Source organism: Siniperca chuatsi, linkage group LG10 (assembly GCF_020085105.1).
Source record: "Siniperca chuatsi isolate FFG_IHB_CAS linkage group LG10, ASM2008510v1, whole genome shotgun sequence".
Classification (NCBI taxonomy): Eukaryota; Metazoa; Chordata; class Actinopteri; order Centrarchiformes; family Sinipercidae; genus Siniperca; species Siniperca chuatsi.
Genome location: NC_058051.1, coordinates 20,454,118 through 20,472,963, shown reverse-complemented (window position 1 = coordinate 20,472,963; position 18,846 = coordinate 20,454,118). Strand labels below are relative to the sequence as shown.

Sequence of the window (18,846 nt, the reverse complement as noted above, 5' to 3'; positions counted from 1 at the left end):
AGAAACATACTTCATACTCCTCTACAGAACTACCATCAGTGTGGTCAGCCTGCTTAAAGGGCGTAACTGCACTGAGCGCTGCACCCTATAATCTTCCAGCAGATGTTAAGGCCCCCACAGTCAGTAGTCACATTAACTCAGATGAGCAAACTCAAAATCGAAGCAGCAGAGGCCGAGATATCCTCAGTTTTTGGCCCCAGCATGGGTCACGCTCCAAAATAACTGCATCCTACATTTCCCCCCATAATAGAACTCAGCTATGCCCACTTCTTTCCACCCCCACAGGCCATTGAAATGAATGAGAGGTCTGTGTTTTTTTGCACAGGGCTCAAGTTGGTCTGAATGCCAGATAACCCTGATGACATCACTATGCCATCATCAGGGGTATTTTTCAAACACAAGACATTATACAACTATATTCACAGGCTGAGCAGTACTCATGACCTGGAGTGTAGCACAAAGCAACTTTGTGGGCCCCTCCATACCATTAGACCCTTTAAATTAGTACCCTTTGCCCCCGCAAACTTTTTTTATGCTGCTGTCTTCTTGGGTACTTTTCTGGAGCAGATAAATGTGTGTGTTTATATAACTTCTTTGACTCACATGTTGATATCAGCCTGAGCTTTTCTTGCTCCAGAATGTCCAGAAACGTGTGAACTGTCCAGTCTCATTTGTCAGAGATGTGAATTATCTCCTAGTCCATCTTATTATGGTTCAACACCTCCAGAGGGGCAACAAGGGTCATTCTGTCATGCTGGTCAAACTGCAGGTAGTCTGTCCACACATTGCATGTGTTGGCAGTACCACTGTGTATAATGTGGGTATGCTCAGTCTTTTTCCATGGTGCATTGTTAGCCAGCTGACGCACACTGTGCTCACCTGAGAAAACCTCACTCTCCAAGGAAAACACTCTGTGCTCCCTGCTGTCAGCACTAACCAGCTTCTTTAAATGCCATCTGCAATACAGGGAGCTATAAGAGGTAGGTAAAGTAAGGAATATGAGATATGAGAAGATCTAACCTAACAAATTATTTTGTTGTGGGTAGAAGCAAAAATAAGCATCAAAATATATTTCCCTTCCCCTAATATTAAAAACATAACCTATCACAATATCGGGTGGACAATACACACAATAATAACTTAGCGCAGATACACTGTATGTACCCGGGGTTGCAATGAGCGGGACTGGATGGAGATTTGGATGATTCAGAAGAAACAAAACCTACAGTAGCGGGAGGTCTGTAGGCCATAAAGCTTGGTGGCTTCAGTGATTGCCCGTTTAGAAAACTGAATGAATATCAAATTTAGGTTTTGGCTTATTTACAAGTTCAGATTAGTGTTATATCAGTTTAAAAACCATTTCAAGTACTACACTAGTTTCTTGTGGCAGCTACTGGTAATACATGATACAGTATCACTTAATATCATGCATTTAAATTATATTGTGTTATGTAATACTGACTTTGGTAAACAAGTGATGTCTGTTGCACCAAACTAAACCTTGTCTATGTTTTCATTGGCACAACAATGCCATGCAATAAGACACAAAACTCTTATTCCTTGTTTTATCCTCCTTTGTTAAGAAATGGTTAATGGGTGGATAAAGAAATATGATGTACAGTAGATGGTGCTTAAACAGGAAAAAGTAGATTAATTTAATATTTTCTCATTAACTTTACTGTCTATGTAATCAACTGTATCTTGAAAGCAAACAGTCACACAGGAGTGAAGGAAAACCATCTTGCCAGACTTTTTGTTTGTGGCTGTATCACTTCAATCATCATAGCTGAAAAATAGCTTTCTGGACTGTTAATCACACTTGGCAGAAAAACTGCAAAAATGTCCTGAAAAAGCCTCTACAGATTTTTACATTGATACTGGCTATAATGAGAGAACATCTTAGCAATGCTAAGCATTATTGTGACAATATTTATTATTCTGACAGTTACAGAGATGTGTTACATTTAGGGAGGTTCAAACTCCAAGGTGATCCATCTAAAATATCATCATATATATTTAGAATGAATTAAGCATGTAGAGTATCTTTACATTCATTAATCCTATAAGTCAAGATAGTAAACAAAAAATGACCCAACTAGATTTCCTTCAAATAATACACATACAAACAAACTTATTCATTTGCAGATAAAACTGACATTCTTTTATTAACCTCTATGTCATCTAAAATAGAGCATCTTAAAATTAAACAGTGTTAAGTATGAGCCCTCCATTAATAGTGCAGATATGATAAGGGGGCAAGTGCAGAGAAATCTGATGACAAATATGGATTTCACTTTTGTGTGTGTGTGTGTTTGAGCAAGTTGCCCTCAGGTCCTGAAGATCACAGCTGCAGTCACAGCTGTTAGAGCCACAGCAACCACAGGCCCCCAGATCATCCATGGCTTCTGAAACAAGTGGTGAAACAGAAATGGAAACATGAGCATCACCACATGAAACAGCCCATCCAAGGGTCGCCAAAAGACTTTGACAGAGGGCGCTTGCCATTGAGACCAATGCAGTAAATAGAGAATGCAAGTTAAATACAGCTCTTCCAGTTAAAGATAAGCCCATCCAAGCCAACTGAGAGAAACAGTTGTTAAGCATTAGCCATCCAGACAAGACAAACAGATGTTGGAACTGCATGATTAGAGAGGTTACAGTTTCAGGGACATACATTTTTTTGGAGTTTCCCCTGAGGAAGGCATTCTGGGGAATGAGGAAAACCTCATTAAGTCATGCAATGATCTAAAAGACACTGATGAGAATGAAAGATGTTGGGCGACTTGACAGGAGTAATGTGTACCTTACTACCACAATGCGCCGAAGCACCAATACAGCAAAGCCAGGATAAGGCCGATGACTATGGCTTGAACAGGCAGCAATAGGGATGTCTACAGAAGGGAAGGGATATTATAGTAATCAACTGCAACGGGACATCCTTTAGTTAGGTGTAGCTTTATTAATCAACACCTCAGTCAGTAGTCTGTGTCTGTAACTGGTGATTATACAAATCTCACACACGGCTGTAAATGTCTAACAGCAACAGTAAGAGACAGTGGAGAGTAGAGGGGACAATATACACATATATATATATATATATATATATATATATATATATATATATATATATATATATATATATATATATATACATATATATATATATATATACATATATATATATATATATATATATATATATATATATATATATACATATATATATATATATATACATATATATATATATATATATATATATATATATATATATATATATATATATATATATATATATATATATATATATATATATATATATATATATATATATATATATATATATATATATATATATATATATATATATATATATATATATATATTACTGAAAGGATCCTACTTAATTGTATCTTACTCTCTTACTTATTCTTTTTGTCCTATTATTGTTGTTATATTGTCATGAAATAATGTGTATTTTTGTCTGTATTAATAAAAATAAATACAAAATAAAAATAAAGCTTTCAGCTTTTATGACTGGAGATATTTCACAAAATAAAACAGATGTTCAATACACTGTTGTGTGAAGCAAAAGCTCATGCTTCCAAAACCAAGACAACTGAAGATGGTGCTGTTTTTAAACTTAATTGCAGATCATTATTTCTACAATTCATGCACCTCTTACTATATTATTTTTCAAACAATTATATATGATTTTGTTAAGAATCTGTTGAGTGTATGACAGCCCAGCACTCACCTTTGTTCCCTTCTCCTGTAATTCCTTCATGTTGCCTTTGCACTCCTCAAGTTCATCTGTAAGCAACTGTTTTTCCTGCTCAGTCTTCTCATATTTTTCCTTTAGGTCTGACAGCTCCATCTTAGCTTCCTCATACTGCATAGAGCAAATTAGAATGTTTAGCTTAAAGTAATCACAAGAATTAATTTCACTTAAATGTATTTTTTAAATTTGGCTAACAAGGGAGCATGCTGGGGCCAAAAGTTGCTGATGCGAGTATTGCTGATTGATATAGGGTGGTAAGTGCTTCTCACAGGCTCTGTCCTTCAACAGGGCTCTGCAGGATGAGTGTAGTCTACCCTACATAAAGGGTGCTGTGAGAGCACTCAGTTTCCACTTTCATTCAGTGACTGAAAGAGCAACACCACAGTGGGATGAATGACTTGCGGTTAAAGATGACTTCATCTCTGCTTTCTGCTATTCAACAGTGCCCCTCCTGTCTGAATGTCACACCAGTGGCTGATCCCCATCCAGCCTGCTAAACCTGACTGGGAGCATAAAGTAGTATGCTAATGGAAGCAGCAAGAAACCTGTTGTTTGGACCGGAGGAACCTTGTTGTTGTTTTAAGAAAGAAGCTGGGAGTTTCACAGCAGTCATTTCAAGATAGTTGTAGATTTTATTTAGTTAGACTTGGCATCTAAGAACCATTAGAGGAAGCCATTATGGCAGTTCTGTGTTAGCTTCGACATTCAGCCGTGGTGGCTGCCACGGTGCTCTGGTCTGGGTAACTCCATTAATGAAAATCACAGTGGGTGATGGGATCAGGGCCTGTATTTATCAGTTGTCTCAAAATAGAAAATCAGTCCTAAATGGGCAAAAAATCTCAGTGACACATACTTGGTCCTACTATTAGGCATAGGAGAGAAAGCTCTTTTTAACCTAGGGAAATCATCCTATTCTCCAGGTTAAGCACAGTCTCTGATGAACAGAACAAAAGACAAACAAAACATTTGGATTAGATGACTACAGAGAGCTGCTGCCTGTTGATAGTCTTGTAAATATATCACAACATATCCTAATGCCCTCCTGAATGCACACCATTTGTAGATTAAACTTAATCCTTATGACATTTTAACGGATTGTAAACTAGGCTGCAATAAGAAAATGTATACAGGAAAATAAATTACTAAAGCAACATAAGACTCAAAATGCTCAGTTAAATAGCAGCCAATAGCCCCGATGTAAAAAAACAGTCCTAAACAGCCCATAAAAGGAAACCCCTTTATTAACTTTCTTAACTGAGAAGTCATCCATGTCCTCTAGCTCTAATACTATGCACAATCAACAATTGCCACCAAACCATGGTAAAAACAATTTAAAAACTTGATCCTTGATGTTGTGGCCAAATGGTCCACATGTACAGAAGCGGCTTAGCCATGAGAATGGACCAACAACAGTTACAAAGTTTTGATTAAATTCTTACCATAGCCATGGCGTGTTCAAATTTAACAGCAAATTCTACTTGAAACAAAAAAAAATAAGAAGGCCTACTGGCTAAACAATATGCCTAATCTTGGGGGAGTAGCTTGTGAAGTGATGCCTTCTTCTGTATTTAGTTTTTCCTGCATCAAAATACTGTATCAGCCTGTCAGTATTTTGAATTTGGTGAATTCATTTTTAAACTGCAACAAAGAAAAAAGTACACAATGGGTTTAATTTCATTTTATGGTTCTGTGTGTCATTAAAGTGTTATTCTATTTGCTCTCAAAGCAGAACATTGACCCCTTGCTAAAGGTGCATGCAGGAAGTTTCATACATACTGTAACACCTTGTCAACAATGGCCGTGTAAAGCAGCATGTCAGCAGCAGCTGGTGTGCTGCACTGGCAGTCTCTACACGGAATCCATTCTGCCACAGTGCTGCTGTGCACTCTGGACTGTTTTGACATCTCAATACACAATCATGTGCTTGCCTGTGTAAGTGGAAAAAAAATAGACAAAGCCTAAAACGACAGTTTGGGCTGCAGGCTGCACTGGTTATAATGGAACTATATTAGTTGCAGGATTGAAAAATGTAACTGAATAGCAACAAGTATAGACAGGGTGTAACTGTCAGGTTTAAGGGTAGGTAGCAAGTATTCTTAGCCCTATAAGTAATTCCTAGGAGTGGTTGTGAGATGGCTTGACACTTGGTTAATGGCTTTTCAGTTTTGACAACAAACCTCTCTCTGCAGAGCCTTGCTGCGGCTGTCCGCTTCATCCAGTTGGTTTTGCAGCTTGGTGCTATCCTGCTGGTGCTGGAGCTGCAGGGCCGACAGCCTATACTCCAACTCCTGCTGGGATTTCTCTAAGGCTTTGAGGCTATTGCTCAGCTCAGCATTCTGGCCACGCAAACTACCAGAAACAAAACAACACTCAGTTCAATAGGTGAAGAGAGGTGTGTGGTATACTGTGTGGCAAAAGGTGTTGGAGCAGAGTCAAGCAAATGAGACAGACGAAGCACAAAGGTGGAGGTGAAGCTGAGCTCTTGGTAATGTAGCTCAGTACACTGACCTGGCAAGATCCTTCTCCAGCTGCTTCTGTTTCTGCAGCAATGCCTCTTTCTCAGAGCGCAGTGCTGCACAGTCACTCTGCAAGTTGCCCTTCTCTTTCTGGTGAGTCTTGAGGAGTTCCTCCTTCTCAGCCCTGAGGGAAGCACACTCACTTTGCAGACTGCTCTTTTCCTTCTGGTGCTTATTCACAATGTCTTGTCTTTCAGATCGCAGGACAGAACACTCCTTCTGAAGGCCATTACACTCCACCTGCATGGACTGCAGCTCACTGGCTGTGAAAAAATAAGGTTATTTATGTAACGGTGCATTCTTTGAGCAGATGCTCTTTTCTTAATTGGCTTAGAGATTCTAATAATATGTTTAACATTTTCTGTGAACTTTGACAAGCTAGTGTAAATTTGAGTATATGGACAAGTCTCTTAATGCTAGAAACAAAAGAGCCTTATTTCAAATTATGAGGTCAATAAGCAACACATTCTCGAGTAGTGATGAACGTAAATATTTAATGAGAATTGACGTTTTATACAGTGATGACAATACATGAAATTTAAGTTAGTAGTTTAAAGTTCTATCCTACTACAAAACTCTCTCATTCACATTAAATGCAGTAACCCAGCAATCTAAGTCTGTTTTTTTTAGTTGAGTATGTATGACTAAATTAAGTGATGATTACAATTGTTGTGTCAGATTAATATAGTATAATTTTTACCAGCTACCATCATCATATCTTGTATTATTATGTGTATGTGCACCATGTACCTTGTATTTCTGCAGTTTTCTGCCACTGCTTGCTCTGTTGTTGAAGGTCACGCTGTAGGTTGTCAATCTCACGCTCATATTTGTTGGCAGTCTGACGCCATTTGTCCAGATCCTTCGAGACGGTCGCCAGATTGGTCTGGATGGCAGCGACGTCACGGTCCCGCTCAGCAGTGGCTGCCTCCAGGGCATGTTTCAGCGCCTTTGCTTCATCACGTGCACTTTGTAGCTCGTCGTGTGAACTGGAGGAGACATCTATCTGCTCTCTGAGATTGTCCATTTCATCTTGGAGCTGCCGCAGCTGGCCTGTACCAAACCATGGTCAGTGTTTAGATTAGTAGTGTGGACATTTATTAGGATATACAAAACTTTCCAATTCACAAACATACAGATGTACCTTGAAGAAGTTTTATCTGTTTTGCAGATTCATCAGCTTGTTGCTTATTTTCCTTTCTCTCTTCCTTCAGGATACCTACAAAATAGACTTGCATTTATATCATGCATTTGTGGTTGTGTGTGTACAGTATAAAGTGAAGAGATTGGTGTGTTTCTAACATCAAAGATTTTTATTTTTACCTTGTAGCTCCATGCATTTGTGCTTCTCAGTATTAGCTAGCTCCTGGGCTTCCCGAAGCTCATCATTCAAGTGCTGGATAATTTTTTCTGTGTCACCAGAGGACCCCATGTTTGACCTTGTCAGGTCGTCTGATAATACAGAAACACAGAACAGAAATGATTATCCAAATTAGAAGATCCTTTCTCCTAACATGAGAGTATCTAGCTGTACGGATAGAGCTTCTTATCTTCCCGCAAAGTCACTGGAGTACATACAGAGACATCAGAAGGTAAACTTTAAGCCGTAATGATACATCTGGCAGTAATGATAGCAATTCAATAATATAAAAATAGAAGGATAACTCAAAAGTTTCACCATATTAATTCTGCTTCAGTCCCAAATACTTAACCAGGGTTGACATACTAGATGATTTCCCAAGATATTAAAATGGGACTATTACATAAACTAATTGCTAACCCAGAAATAGACACAACTGCATTTTCTATCCAAGCTTTCATTCCAAATTGTCCATTAACCCAGCAATATACGAGTCTCTGGCACTACATTGCTTGTTAACAGTAAGTTACTGTAAACAATACACAAAGAGAACGTACTAGGCAACGTCGACAGGGGTCTGTTGTGTTTCCCAGAGGTGGAAACAAACCCCACAAATACTTGGGCTTTGCAATGCCCAGTGAATATCTTGATCCCCTAATCTACCATGGCTAGGAAAAGAGATGACCTCATCTCAGACCGAGCATTTGGCAGAGGGGAAAACAAGAGTCAGGACAGGTCAAGCATGTGCTCCATAAATGGACACATCAGAAGACCGAGACTGCTATGAAAAGCTGGATTTGTCGTGAAAACTGTGATTTCATTGTGTCTGACATGCATGGCTGCATAAACATACTGTACAAATACACACACACACATATTGTTAGTAGTGTAACCAGATTATGATGATAAATGTCCCAAAAATGAAAGGGTATGAAGTGACTGCTGGAGGCTGGTGGCACTCTCTGACTCAAGCACATGACTGCCCTGCTGCGTGCCAGACAAAGGATGGGCGGTCAGTGCTCTGTCCTGCATGTGTGTATGAGGTTGTGTGTTCCTTCATGCACGCATATGTATGAGTGAGAGCCAGAATGCGAGTGGGCTCCCTGTACGTAGGGTTGTCTGAGTTCAGTTTGTGTGAAAGATGAATGTCCTCTGGAGAGCACGAGATAAGGGTATTTCAGATGAGGGTGCGCAAAGTGTTATCTTTAGTAACATTAGTTAATAGCCATTATGTCTTAGTATCACAGACTGACACCTGACAAAGTAATAATGGGATTAGTCTGTGGGTAAAAATACATCTCTTACTAGTTGGGGATTTTGAGCATTACAGTGCCTCAAGTGACGACAGAAAAAAAAAATGTAGGAGAATGTCTTTTTTTAGCTCAAGTGCTGAAAGCTAAAGCCATCATGCTCTATCTTTCCCCCACTGTCGGTTCCCTTCCAAGTGAATGTGACAGCGTTCTTAAACCGAATCAGAGGGTTAGCACTGCTCGCACTGAATGTCCACAGTACTCTCTATAAAACTGCCAGGAGTGATATTAATTTACAGCTACAAAATGTGCTGTATTGCGACTGAAACTGAGAAATATTCTTAGGATTTTGAAATGACAGATACTGTTGTCGTGAGGACACTGTTTGCTTTGTGCTGCCTATATGCTGTGCAGTGTAGCATTACAAATTCATTCATCATACAAAATTGATTCACTCACTAATATGCTAGCAGGATGCATTATCCACTGTATTTTCATAAGACACCCTAAATGTCACTAACACACATTAGCCATCTTCTAATAAGCTGTTTACACTAGAGAAATCAGCCTCTAAAACAAGGCCATCTATAGCACTGTAAGCTCTAAAGCCAACCAACAGCCCTCATAGCTACAGACACTCGTCTTGAGTGTGACTCATGCCTTTTTCTCTCTCCATATTGTCAGTTATTCTGTGTCAGGTAAGAGCCATTTGAACAGCAAAACAATGCCAAGTCATTCACTTCAATTCTGTCTGTCCATGTTTAGATAAAAAAAACATAATACAGCTGGATTACCTTTAATGACTGATAAGTTATTTAGGGGATCACTCAGCTCTTTCTCATCCATTTGCTTATCTGTAAAAAACAAACCCCAACACATATCATGTGAACAAACAAGTAGATATATAGCACTATATCAAGAGTTAATGTTGACAAATAAAATACATTTTAAATAAATATCTTAACTAAATCATTCAGACTATGGCTGCTGTTGTTATGGGTAAGGATTTGAGTATTTCTAAAAGGTAAACACAAAAATGCATGCTCATCTATGAATACATAACAGGTACTTCTGGAAGAGGTAGCTGCGTAGCTGCTGAGAAATTTCCTTTGAGGACTAGGTCACAGAAAACATACTAGGTAAATGGTTAAGAATGAAAGTTGGCAGGAATTATTACCTTAGGTGATCCAGGAGCTACAATACTCTATGTGCTGAGGCTACAGCAGTCCCTGACATGAAGAACTCTTCTCCAACTATCAGATTTTTTCAGATGCGAAATGGAACAGTCCAAGCAGTGAGGAGGGAGGGGGGGACACTGAGGGGATGACAGACACTGTGCACCAGACCTCCTTGCTATTGTTGGACTGAAGTTAGTGAAGACAAAGAAATGGTTGAAGTAAGTGAACAAATACCTCGAGTGTGGTTAAAAATTCTACACTAGAGATAAGTCAGATGAATGTCCTTAAAAACATGACCCCCTATTCTGTGGCTGAAGTCCCCAGCCCCTCCACACTAGGTCATGCATCCGAGTAGGGCATCTCGGAAGCTGCAGCTGCATACTGACACAGAGAGGTTTTGTTCAGGGAGCTGAGCTGGCCAGTTGGTACCGATGTAAAAATTTACAGGATGACACAGACAAGGGAAGGCCAGTATGAGAGTGTGTGTCATGTATGTGCTGCACTCACTTCCTCACTTGTTTTCATTCATGAATTATTGGCCTTTAGGTTCAGATCTATATGTCATCCTGGAAGTTGTGCTGTAACTATTACAGGGACAAACTGTATGTATTGTTTAGCTAATTTGTATTGTAATGGATTCTAAAATACCAGTTTGCAGCTATCCAATAACAATAACGAGATACATTTTTGGACACTGCAATAGCTAATTTTGCCTATAGAAACCTAGGCATAAAGGATGCAATGAATTTAGTAAAAAAACGACCAGTTTCTTAATGAGTTTGAATTTTGCTGTGTGGCCAGATTCCAGTGTGAGACCTTAACCTTGGTTGGTAGGTGAAGCCAGTACTGAGGTAAAGGTTTATGAATTAAAGCTCCTTTCATTGACAATCAGTCAATAATCAACCATTCCAACCTTCTACACTATTTTCAATAAAATTTACAATCTTTACAAACCGTATCTTGTCATCCCACGAGGGTTTTATTCTACTCTAGATAACACAACTCTAGATAACACTAAATAGCCTACCATCAGTTAAGGAGATTAAGATTCTTAAAGAGCCCGCAATAACTGTTCTCTACACAGACAAGTGAAAGGTAAACCCACATAACTAGATTTGAACCACATTTTATGGGTGGAAGATTAACCCAGCTTTACTAACATAAAGCTCTGCAGCAAAAATTCTAAATAAATTCTACATGTACTTTATGGTAGCCCATAGAGTCAATATGATCTAAAATTTATCAAACTACTGCCTTCTGGTCAAGGTCCACTGTATGCCAGGTTCCAAAGGTTTTGTCCTATATGCTTACATCACATTTAACCCCCCCCCCCAACCCTTGAAATGTTTTTTCTTCAATTAGCTATAAAAGTCTCCTTGTTGTCTCAGCAGTAATTCTGTCTTGATGGTGTTTAATATATCCCGTCATAAGGCACTGAATAGTTGTCTTAAATGGAATTACAGTATAGATCTACACTCAATTGCCAGTACAGATTAGCTAGGTACACCTAGCTAAAACTAAAGCAGTCTAATACAGTTTTTCAATTATTCCTACCTTCATAAATGTTGGAGGATTACAACCCTCCTGAAGGTAGGCTTTATTGCAGGGCTCTTGCATTAGACTGCATTAGTTTTAGCTAATATAGGTGTATCTTTTAAACTGGCAAGTCAGTGTATGTATATGGCTGGCTGTGAAAATACATATTAGCTATTTTAGGGGGAAGGGAATTAAATTAAATTTAGTCAACAGTATTTTTTGTGATGGTCATGCAGTGGAAATCAGATTTTACCCACCCTAAAGAAAATTAACTTAAGCAGGTTGTATACTCAACTGGATAGCATATTCCACACAATAAACTACCCTAAAATCAACTAGCGTTAGATATATATAATAATATTAAGTTAGATCTTTATCAGAATGGTACTTTTCATTTAGTTAGCTAGCTAGTTTGCTTAAGTAGCAAACTTTATAAAACGTTACTGGATATAACGTTAACTGATAGCTAGCTTAGCTTACTTGTCTTGATTGTTACCTGTTATTGCCTTAAATTGTACTTAATAGTAAGCTACAGAGTTAAATGTGTCTAAACACTTAGAAAATAGTATTTCTGCTGAGCAACTTACCACTAAACAACTCCGAAATACGGCTACGTTAGCGTTAATTGGCTAAAATGGCTAATTTAACCATAACTAATCAAGTGACGTTTAAGGCTAACGTTAATTGCAAACTGGAGGTGTCAGATGTCAGTAAACGTTAGCTTACATTAGCTACCTTTAACTCCCTAACATAGCCCTACTTTCAAAGCACACTGTAATGCTGAACAGGCACTTTCAGAGGCAGAATCGAAGAAACACTAGTGTGTTCATCCTTCAAGTAGAAAACTTCATTGAAAGTTGCCTAATCAGTGTGGTGGGCGTTGCCGTTCAGCCTTACGTGTCAAGCTAGCGGTCCGTGCAGTTCACTCATAGGAGTATGCTATACCAGACGAGATACTCTCTTAGCTAGTGAAATGTTATAGCGAGGAGGCGGGAATATCACTGGAAAGGGTTTCATTTAGGTATCCTAAACCACCAGATGTGCGACAAGTAGTTTCCCCGGTTTACTTTAGTTGCTACTGTTTATCTGTTTTTCTGTTCCCCGATGACTTCCTCTATCGCAGACTGGATTTGGAGTGAAAGATTTTGGCTTCCCGAAAATGTTACATGGGCGGACCTGGAGCGTCCACCACCTGGTATGGAGTATCCCCGAATGCGAGACATACTCTACGCCTTGCCTCTGGCAGTCGGAGTTTTTCTACTAAGACTGCTTTTTGAAAGGTAAATTAGACCCTTGTTTGTTGTTTCTTTTAGTTAAGTTCCTCATTAAGGTGCCTGCATCTGCGTGAATGCACAGTTGAGGGCTTCAGTTTCGTGTGGCAACTGTTGTCCATAAAGGAGAAAAACAACACAGCTACCTTAACAGGAATATAACCATACAAATCGTACTCCTTGCAGGAATCGTAATATATGAGTAATTTCTTTATGAAAACAAACTACCTTGAAACTAGAGAACCAACTCTCTGTAGGCTGAGATGTTGATGTCACAGACACAAAGTTAGTTGTCATGAAATTAGGGAAATCGCTTTTAACAAATTCGCTTTGACTCATAGATGGGTCTGCCTCAGCTTCTGTCTCTTCCTTTTTATATAATTATAGTGTATTTCTCTGTTGGTTTTGCCTTACCCTCATATTTAGCAGCATTTAGCTAGCATTCCCCTAGGGTGAAAATAATTCACTGTTCATAATTCAATAATGGCTTTAGTCACATGTTTACCATGCTCAGCAATGATAGTTTATAGATAGATAGATAACAGACATGGCATACAGTTATCACACTGTCTAATTCCTCATGCAATCACTGGAAACTGAGCATTTTATGCCTAAATTAGGGGCTACGCAAATGGCCCCAACTTTCTTAGGAGTGCTTCATTTAGAGTAAAATCACCAATGAAAGGGCATGCCAAAGCCCAGTCTGTACTTCTATTCATTCAGGATTTTCCCATGTTGGGGCAAACTAGTCCAGATGAGTGGGGTTTTGTGAGATTGAGATGTAATAAAAGGCTCTGAACACTGGTTAACTCAACCAGATGAACCAGATGATCTTGTGACACACAACAGTATTTTGGTTAGCGGCGGCTCTCCCATCTCTGTCTCTCACCCTCTCACATGATTGGTCACCACACTCTGTTTAGACTAGGTGTTACATTCCCCAGGATTCCTTCTAGCGCTTGCCTGTCTCTCCCCTATAGGCTCTATTGTACTCTCTTTCCCTCCCACTAAGACACACACATGCATGTCAAACATTACTTTGTGGGCAAACTGCTGAACCTTGTCAGTTCATGTCAGTGAGAGAAACCCTTGGCTAGTATTAGCTAATAGTTCATCTGTTAAAGCCTGTACAAAGTGCTTAACTTCTCTCTCTGACTCTGTTCCTTGTCTGAATGTCTATGTTTAATACCACACCATCTCTGTCCTCTCCCTGCCCCCACCTTATCTATTTTGTTTTTTTTTGCCTCCATCTGTGTGTACACAGGCTAGTGGCCAAGCCCTTTGCCCACATACTTCAGATTCAGGCGGGAGAGCCTCGGCGAGCTCAGTCCAATGATGTCCTGGAGAGGATGTATCAGTCCAAAACGGTACATAAGGCCCATGTTTGTTCTGTGTCCATTAAATGTTCCTCTACACACTGGAATACTGATGTTACTGCACTTGAATACACCACCACGGGCATAATGATATGTTCAGTAAATACTTTATGTAGTGTGACAGTCATACCTACTAGTAAACTGGTATTGTGGTTTTACAAAGAGACTATGGGAAGCAAGTGATTTGTATTTGTCCTGTTCTGTCCTCTTTAGTGTCCAGACACGAGGCAACTGGATGGACTCTCCAAGCAGCTGGACTGGGATGTACGGAAAATACAGAGATGGTTTCGCCTCCGTCGGAACCAAGACAGGCCCAGTACGCAGAAGAAGTTCTGTGAGAGCATGTAGGTTCCTACTAACCTGCTACGAGTTACGAGATACAGTTAATGAGTGGAGAATTATCTGCACTGCAGTACATGTACATTTTCATTAATGTCGGTCGACTTAAATATCTCAACAACTATTTGATTGATTGCCATGAAATTTTGTACAGACATTCATGGTTCCTAGGCGGCGAATCCTAATGACTGTGGTAATCCCCCGTCTTGTTCCTCGAGTGCCACTATGAGGTTGACATTTGTGGTTTTGAGTGAAATGTCTCTAACTATTGGATGGATTGTCATGAGATTTGGTACAGGCATTCTGGTCTCCCTCAGGATGAATTTTAACAACTTTCATCTTTCATCATCTGGTCAAAATTTCTTTGTGTTATGATCAAACACTTACATACAACTCATGACATTCCCATTAGTCTAATTAGTGCTTATTGGCAAATGTTGGCATGCTAACATGCTACACTAAGATGGTGAACATGGTAAATGTTAGCATGCTAACATGCTACACTAAGATGGTGAACATGGTAAATGTTAGCATGCTAACATGCTACACTAAGATGGTGAACATGGTAAATGTTAGCATGCTAACATGCTACACTAAGATGGTGAACATGGTAAATGGTAGCATGCTAACATGCTGCACTAATATGGTGAACATGGTAAAAGTTTGCATTGTCATTGTAAGCATGCTAGCATGCTGACTTTAGCATGTAGCTTAAAGCACTGCTACTGAGGCGTTAGCATGACTGCAGACTTTTTTTTTTCAAGAAGAGAACAAGTGACATTATGTTTTCCCAATTCTACCCTTTTCTTTCACTTCAGGTGGCGATTTACATTTTACCTGGGGATTTTTATCTATGCCATTCGCTATCTGTGGGTGGTGAGTTGAAAGAGTGAATGTAGAATACAAATAACATTTGTATGCATTTTGTTGCATAGCTTTAGCTTTTATTGAAAGGTGAACAGTATGTGTGTTTTTGTTGATCTAATCAGACACAGGCCTAATCATATGCACATTTTTTTCTGTTTCTGTTAGTCACCTTGGATGTGGGATACCAGACAGTGTTGGTACAACTATCCTTTTCAGGTTAATAGTTTTTTTTAATTTTTTATTAACTGCATTAATCATCATATTCAGCTGCCTATATTATGACTCTAATCTGTTAAGCACCCAAATGTTGGTAAGACAGTGGGGCTACATATTTGTTAAGTGTTTTTGCTTCACTCCCTCCCAAAGCCTTTGAGTCCTGGACAGTTCAACTACTATGTAGCTGAGCTGGCCTTCTACTGGTCTCTGATGTTTTCCCAGTTCATAGACATTAAACGTAAGGTGAGTCAACAACGGCTTAACTAACACTATTGTGATGCCTCTCAATAGCCCTTTTGTATCGAAACTGTTTTGCCAGCTTTTCATATCCACTTTATATCATAATCATTTTTCTTATTTTCTTTGGCGGTGCATTTACAGGGTTAACTCTTAATGTTACTAGTATATTAGAATGTGCTTATTATTATGTGCTCTGTCAGAACAGGTTAGACAGTAAAATGCTGCTGCGCCACAAAAATTCTTATTTATAAATCCCAGTATTTTAACAAGTCTATATGAATGTACAAAAGACCAGCAGGATCCAGTGAGGATTATTCTACAACCAGCAGCTTCATCTCGTTGTTCCATCAGCTGCCGGTGTTTTACATACTTGTAAATTTGAGTGCAAGTAGCTTGAGCATCTTATTTACCACTTTACCCCTCTCTCTTTCTGTCATCTCTCTTCATTTCACTGATGACAGGATTTCATCATCATGCTTGTCCACCACCTGGCCACCATACTGCTCATCACATTCTCCTATGTCAACAACATGCTAAGAGTTGGCACTTTGGTCATGTGTGTGCATGATGCATCCGACATCTTCCTTGAGGTAAAGAACTCCAGTGATGAAGATTTTTTTTTTTTTTTTTTTCTGATAGCACCTATTGCAAGAAGCAAACTTGAGGGGGTTTAACTCAACTAAGCCATACATTGTTTTGCAAAATGTAGGCAAACACAGCTAGGAACATAAGAGCATGGAAGTGATACTGCTGTGCTGTGAGATACTTGTACTACCTGTCTGACAGTAAAAAAACACATCTCATTAGCATTTCAGTGACAAGATGTCTTTGAAATGTAGCAGTACAAGCTAGTAAAAGTAGCTGTGAGTTACTTGTACTACCTGTCTGACAGAAAAAAAAAAACACACCTTATTAGCATTTCAATGACAACATGTCATTACTCGAAATTACAACAGAGACACTGGTGTGATATTTTATTATTGTGAATCATTAATGCCTTATGTATTCCCAAAGGCTGCCAAGCTGACCAACTATGCCAAGTACCAGAAGCTATGTGATGGCCTGTTTGTGGTGTTCAGCATAAGCTTTTTCCTAACTCGACTTATCATCTATCCTTTCTGGTGAGGCAAATAAGTTCATTTAAATAATGAATTAAATACTTTTGCCAACCTGTCACAAGTTTAACTATTAGAAGCCATTTTTACACTAAATTAGTTTCTCAATTAACTAAAAGTTGTAATAATAATATATTGAGAGCTCCAGAAACCTCTGTAATGTGTGTATTTGTTGCAGGATTGTTAACAGTGTTCTGTTTGAGAGCTGGGAGATCGTTGGGCCATACCAGGCCTGGTGGTTGCTCAATGGGTTGCTGTTGGTGCTGCAGGCTCTTCACATCATCTGGTTCTACCTCATCGCTCGCATTGCTATCAAAGCCATATTTAAGGGAAAGGTTAGTGTGGCTGTGTGTGTGGTACATTTTTTAGCCACGCTAGCAGCGTAGTTTTATGGATGGCAATGTCTGTCAATTTGTCCATCACTTTGGTCCAGACTGAAATATCTCATGAGGTTGACATTTCTGTGTTTTTTTTTTTTTTTTTTTTTTTTTTTTTTTAGTAAAATATTTTGACAACTATTAGATGGATTGCCATGAAATTTTGACATTCATGGTCCCCAGGGGATAAAGCCTGACTTTGGCGATCCCGAAATTTCATCTAGTCACCTGCAGGTCAAAATGTTCATTTATCCAGTGAATTATCACCATATCTTCTCAATGAATTGACTCAAGATTTTGTACAGATATTCATTGTTGCCAGATGATGAATCCCTCTGACTTTCGTGACCCCCTGACTTTTCCTCTACCGCCACCATGAGGTTGAAATTGATGGTTCTGAGTGAAATGTCTTGACATGTATTGGACGGATTGCCATTAAATTTGGTACAGACGTTCCTATTCCCCTTAGGGTAAATTGAAATAACTTTGGTGCTCCCCCGTCTTTTCATCTAGCGTTGTGCTAACAAGCTACGCTAAGATGGTGAACGTGGTAAACATTACCTGTATTGGGATGTTCAGCACCGTCATTGTGCGCATGTTAGCATGCCGACAGCCTCACAGAGCTGCTAGCACAGCGGTACAGCCTTAGTCTTAGTGTCTTAGCTTTCCTCACAATTCCACTTGTTAGTAAAACTGTCATTCCTATTTGTGTTTCATTTTACAGGTGTCAAAAGATGACCGCAGCGACATCGAGAGCAGCTCAGACGAGGAGACAAGGAGTTGCAGTAAAAATCCCAGTCAGACCCTAAAACCAAAGGACAGCAGTCACACTGGTAATGGAGAAACTCATGACCACTGAGTACCATGAGGGGATGTTTACTTCCAGTATGGCTTTTATTAACCTCCTGCGTGCCTGTGTGACCCACCTTGTCACTTTGACCCCCTGAAAAGACTTTCAACTTTTTTTCGCTGAGTTGTTTAAATGGATAGAGGACTTGGATACAGGGGAAGTCCATGTGTGGAATAAAGACTTTGTCTCACTGAGTCAGGTTTACACTGTGAGGTTTACACCTGCTTTTTGCTTACAGGAGTAGACAGAGAAATGTGTGTGGTCTGTCTGCACCTCGCCGTATGTATGTATGTGTGTGTGTGTGTTCTCAAAGTTAGAAATTGCAGCAAATGCGTAACAGTGCATGTCAACACTGCTACAGTCGAAACTCATTTTATACATGTAAATAAATTTTATTAGCGAAGTTGGTAATATATTTTACAGCTGTAAAACAAATCACTGCAACTGCCTTACTTAATATACTGCTTACTCTGTTGTAAGCTTAGAAATTCCAAATGGCAAATATCACACCAAAGGTTTGTTAATAAAACATTATTGTATCAAATCCAGTGATGAATATGTTGGATCTTTATGT

General features: G+C 39.1%; 2 protein-coding genes across 9 annotated transcripts; one reads left to right on the top strand and one right to left on the bottom strand.

Annotated features, from left to right (window-relative positions):
* Positions 1-1,909: 1,909 nt before the first annotated feature.
* Positions 1,910-12,657, bottom strand: slmapb (sarcolemma associated protein b). 8 transcript variants are annotated; one of them, XM_044211846.1, is made up of 12 exons: positions 12,209-12,472; positions 10,085-10,271; positions 9,702-9,761; positions 7,621-7,749; positions 7,442-7,516; positions 7,048-7,350; positions 6,290-6,560; positions 5,959-6,130; positions 3,758-3,892; positions 2,804-2,891; positions 2,675-2,706; positions 1,910-2,405 (listed from the first exon to the last, which is right to left on the bottom strand). In XM_044211846.1, the coding sequence occupies exons 3-10, from the start codon at positions 9,751-9,753 to the stop codon at positions 2,808-2,810; spliced, it is 1,221 nt and encodes a 406-aa protein (XP_044067781.1). In that variant the 5' UTR covers positions 9,754-9,761; positions 10,085-10,271; positions 12,209-12,472; the 3' UTR covers positions 1,910-2,405; positions 2,675-2,706; positions 2,804-2,807. The 8 variants fall into 8 exon arrangements, 5 of the variants coding, with proteins under 5 accessions (XP_044067781.1, XP_044067782.1, XP_044067780.1 ...); XM_044211847.1 differs by lacking the exons at positions 2,675-2,706; positions 12,209-12,472 and adding an exon at positions 12,519-12,657; XM_044211845.1 differs by lacking the exon at positions 2,675-2,706.
* A 58-nt stretch (positions 12,658-12,715) lies between these two features.
* Positions 12,716-18,820, top strand: LOC122883333 (ceramide synthase 5-like). The gene is made up of 10 exons (XM_044211850.1): positions 12,716-12,901; positions 14,157-14,259; positions 14,482-14,612; positions 15,426-15,483; positions 15,640-15,690; positions 15,841-15,933; positions 16,392-16,520; positions 16,945-17,051; positions 17,224-17,380; positions 18,147-18,820. The coding sequence occupies exons 1-10, from the start codon at positions 12,726-12,728 to the stop codon at positions 18,279-18,281; spliced, it is 1,140 nt and encodes a 379-aa protein (XP_044067785.1). The 5' UTR covers positions 12,716-12,725; the 3' UTR covers positions 18,282-18,820.
* The last annotated feature ends 26 nt before the right edge of the window (positions 18,821-18,846 follow it).

Bases quoted from the DNA above. Each gene is read 5' to 3' on its own strand.
- slmapb (XM_044211847.1), bottom strand. From the start codon at position 9,753: ATGGATGAGAAAGAGCTGAGTGATCCCCTAAATAACTTATCAGTCATT. The intron at 7,750-9,701 runs GTAATCCAGCTG...CTGTATTATCAG, and splicing joins TAACTTATCAGTCATTAAAG to ACGACCTGACAAGGTCAAAC. The intron at 6,131-6,289 runs GTCAGTGTACTG...TGTTTCTGGTAG, and splicing joins CTGGAGAAGGATCTTGCCAG to TTTGCGTGGCCAGAATGCTG.
- LOC122883333 (XM_044211850.1), top strand. From the start codon at position 12,726: ATGACTTCCTCTATCGCAGACTGGATTTGGAGTGAAAGATTTTGGCTT. The intron at 12,902-14,156 runs GTAAATTAGACC...GTGTGTACACAG, and splicing joins CTAAGACTGCTTTTTGAAAG to GCTAGTGGCCAAGCCCTTTG. The intron at 17,381-18,146 runs GTTAGTGTGGCT...TTCATTTTACAG, and splicing joins AAGCCATATTTAAGGGAAAG to GTGTCAAAAGATGACCGCAG.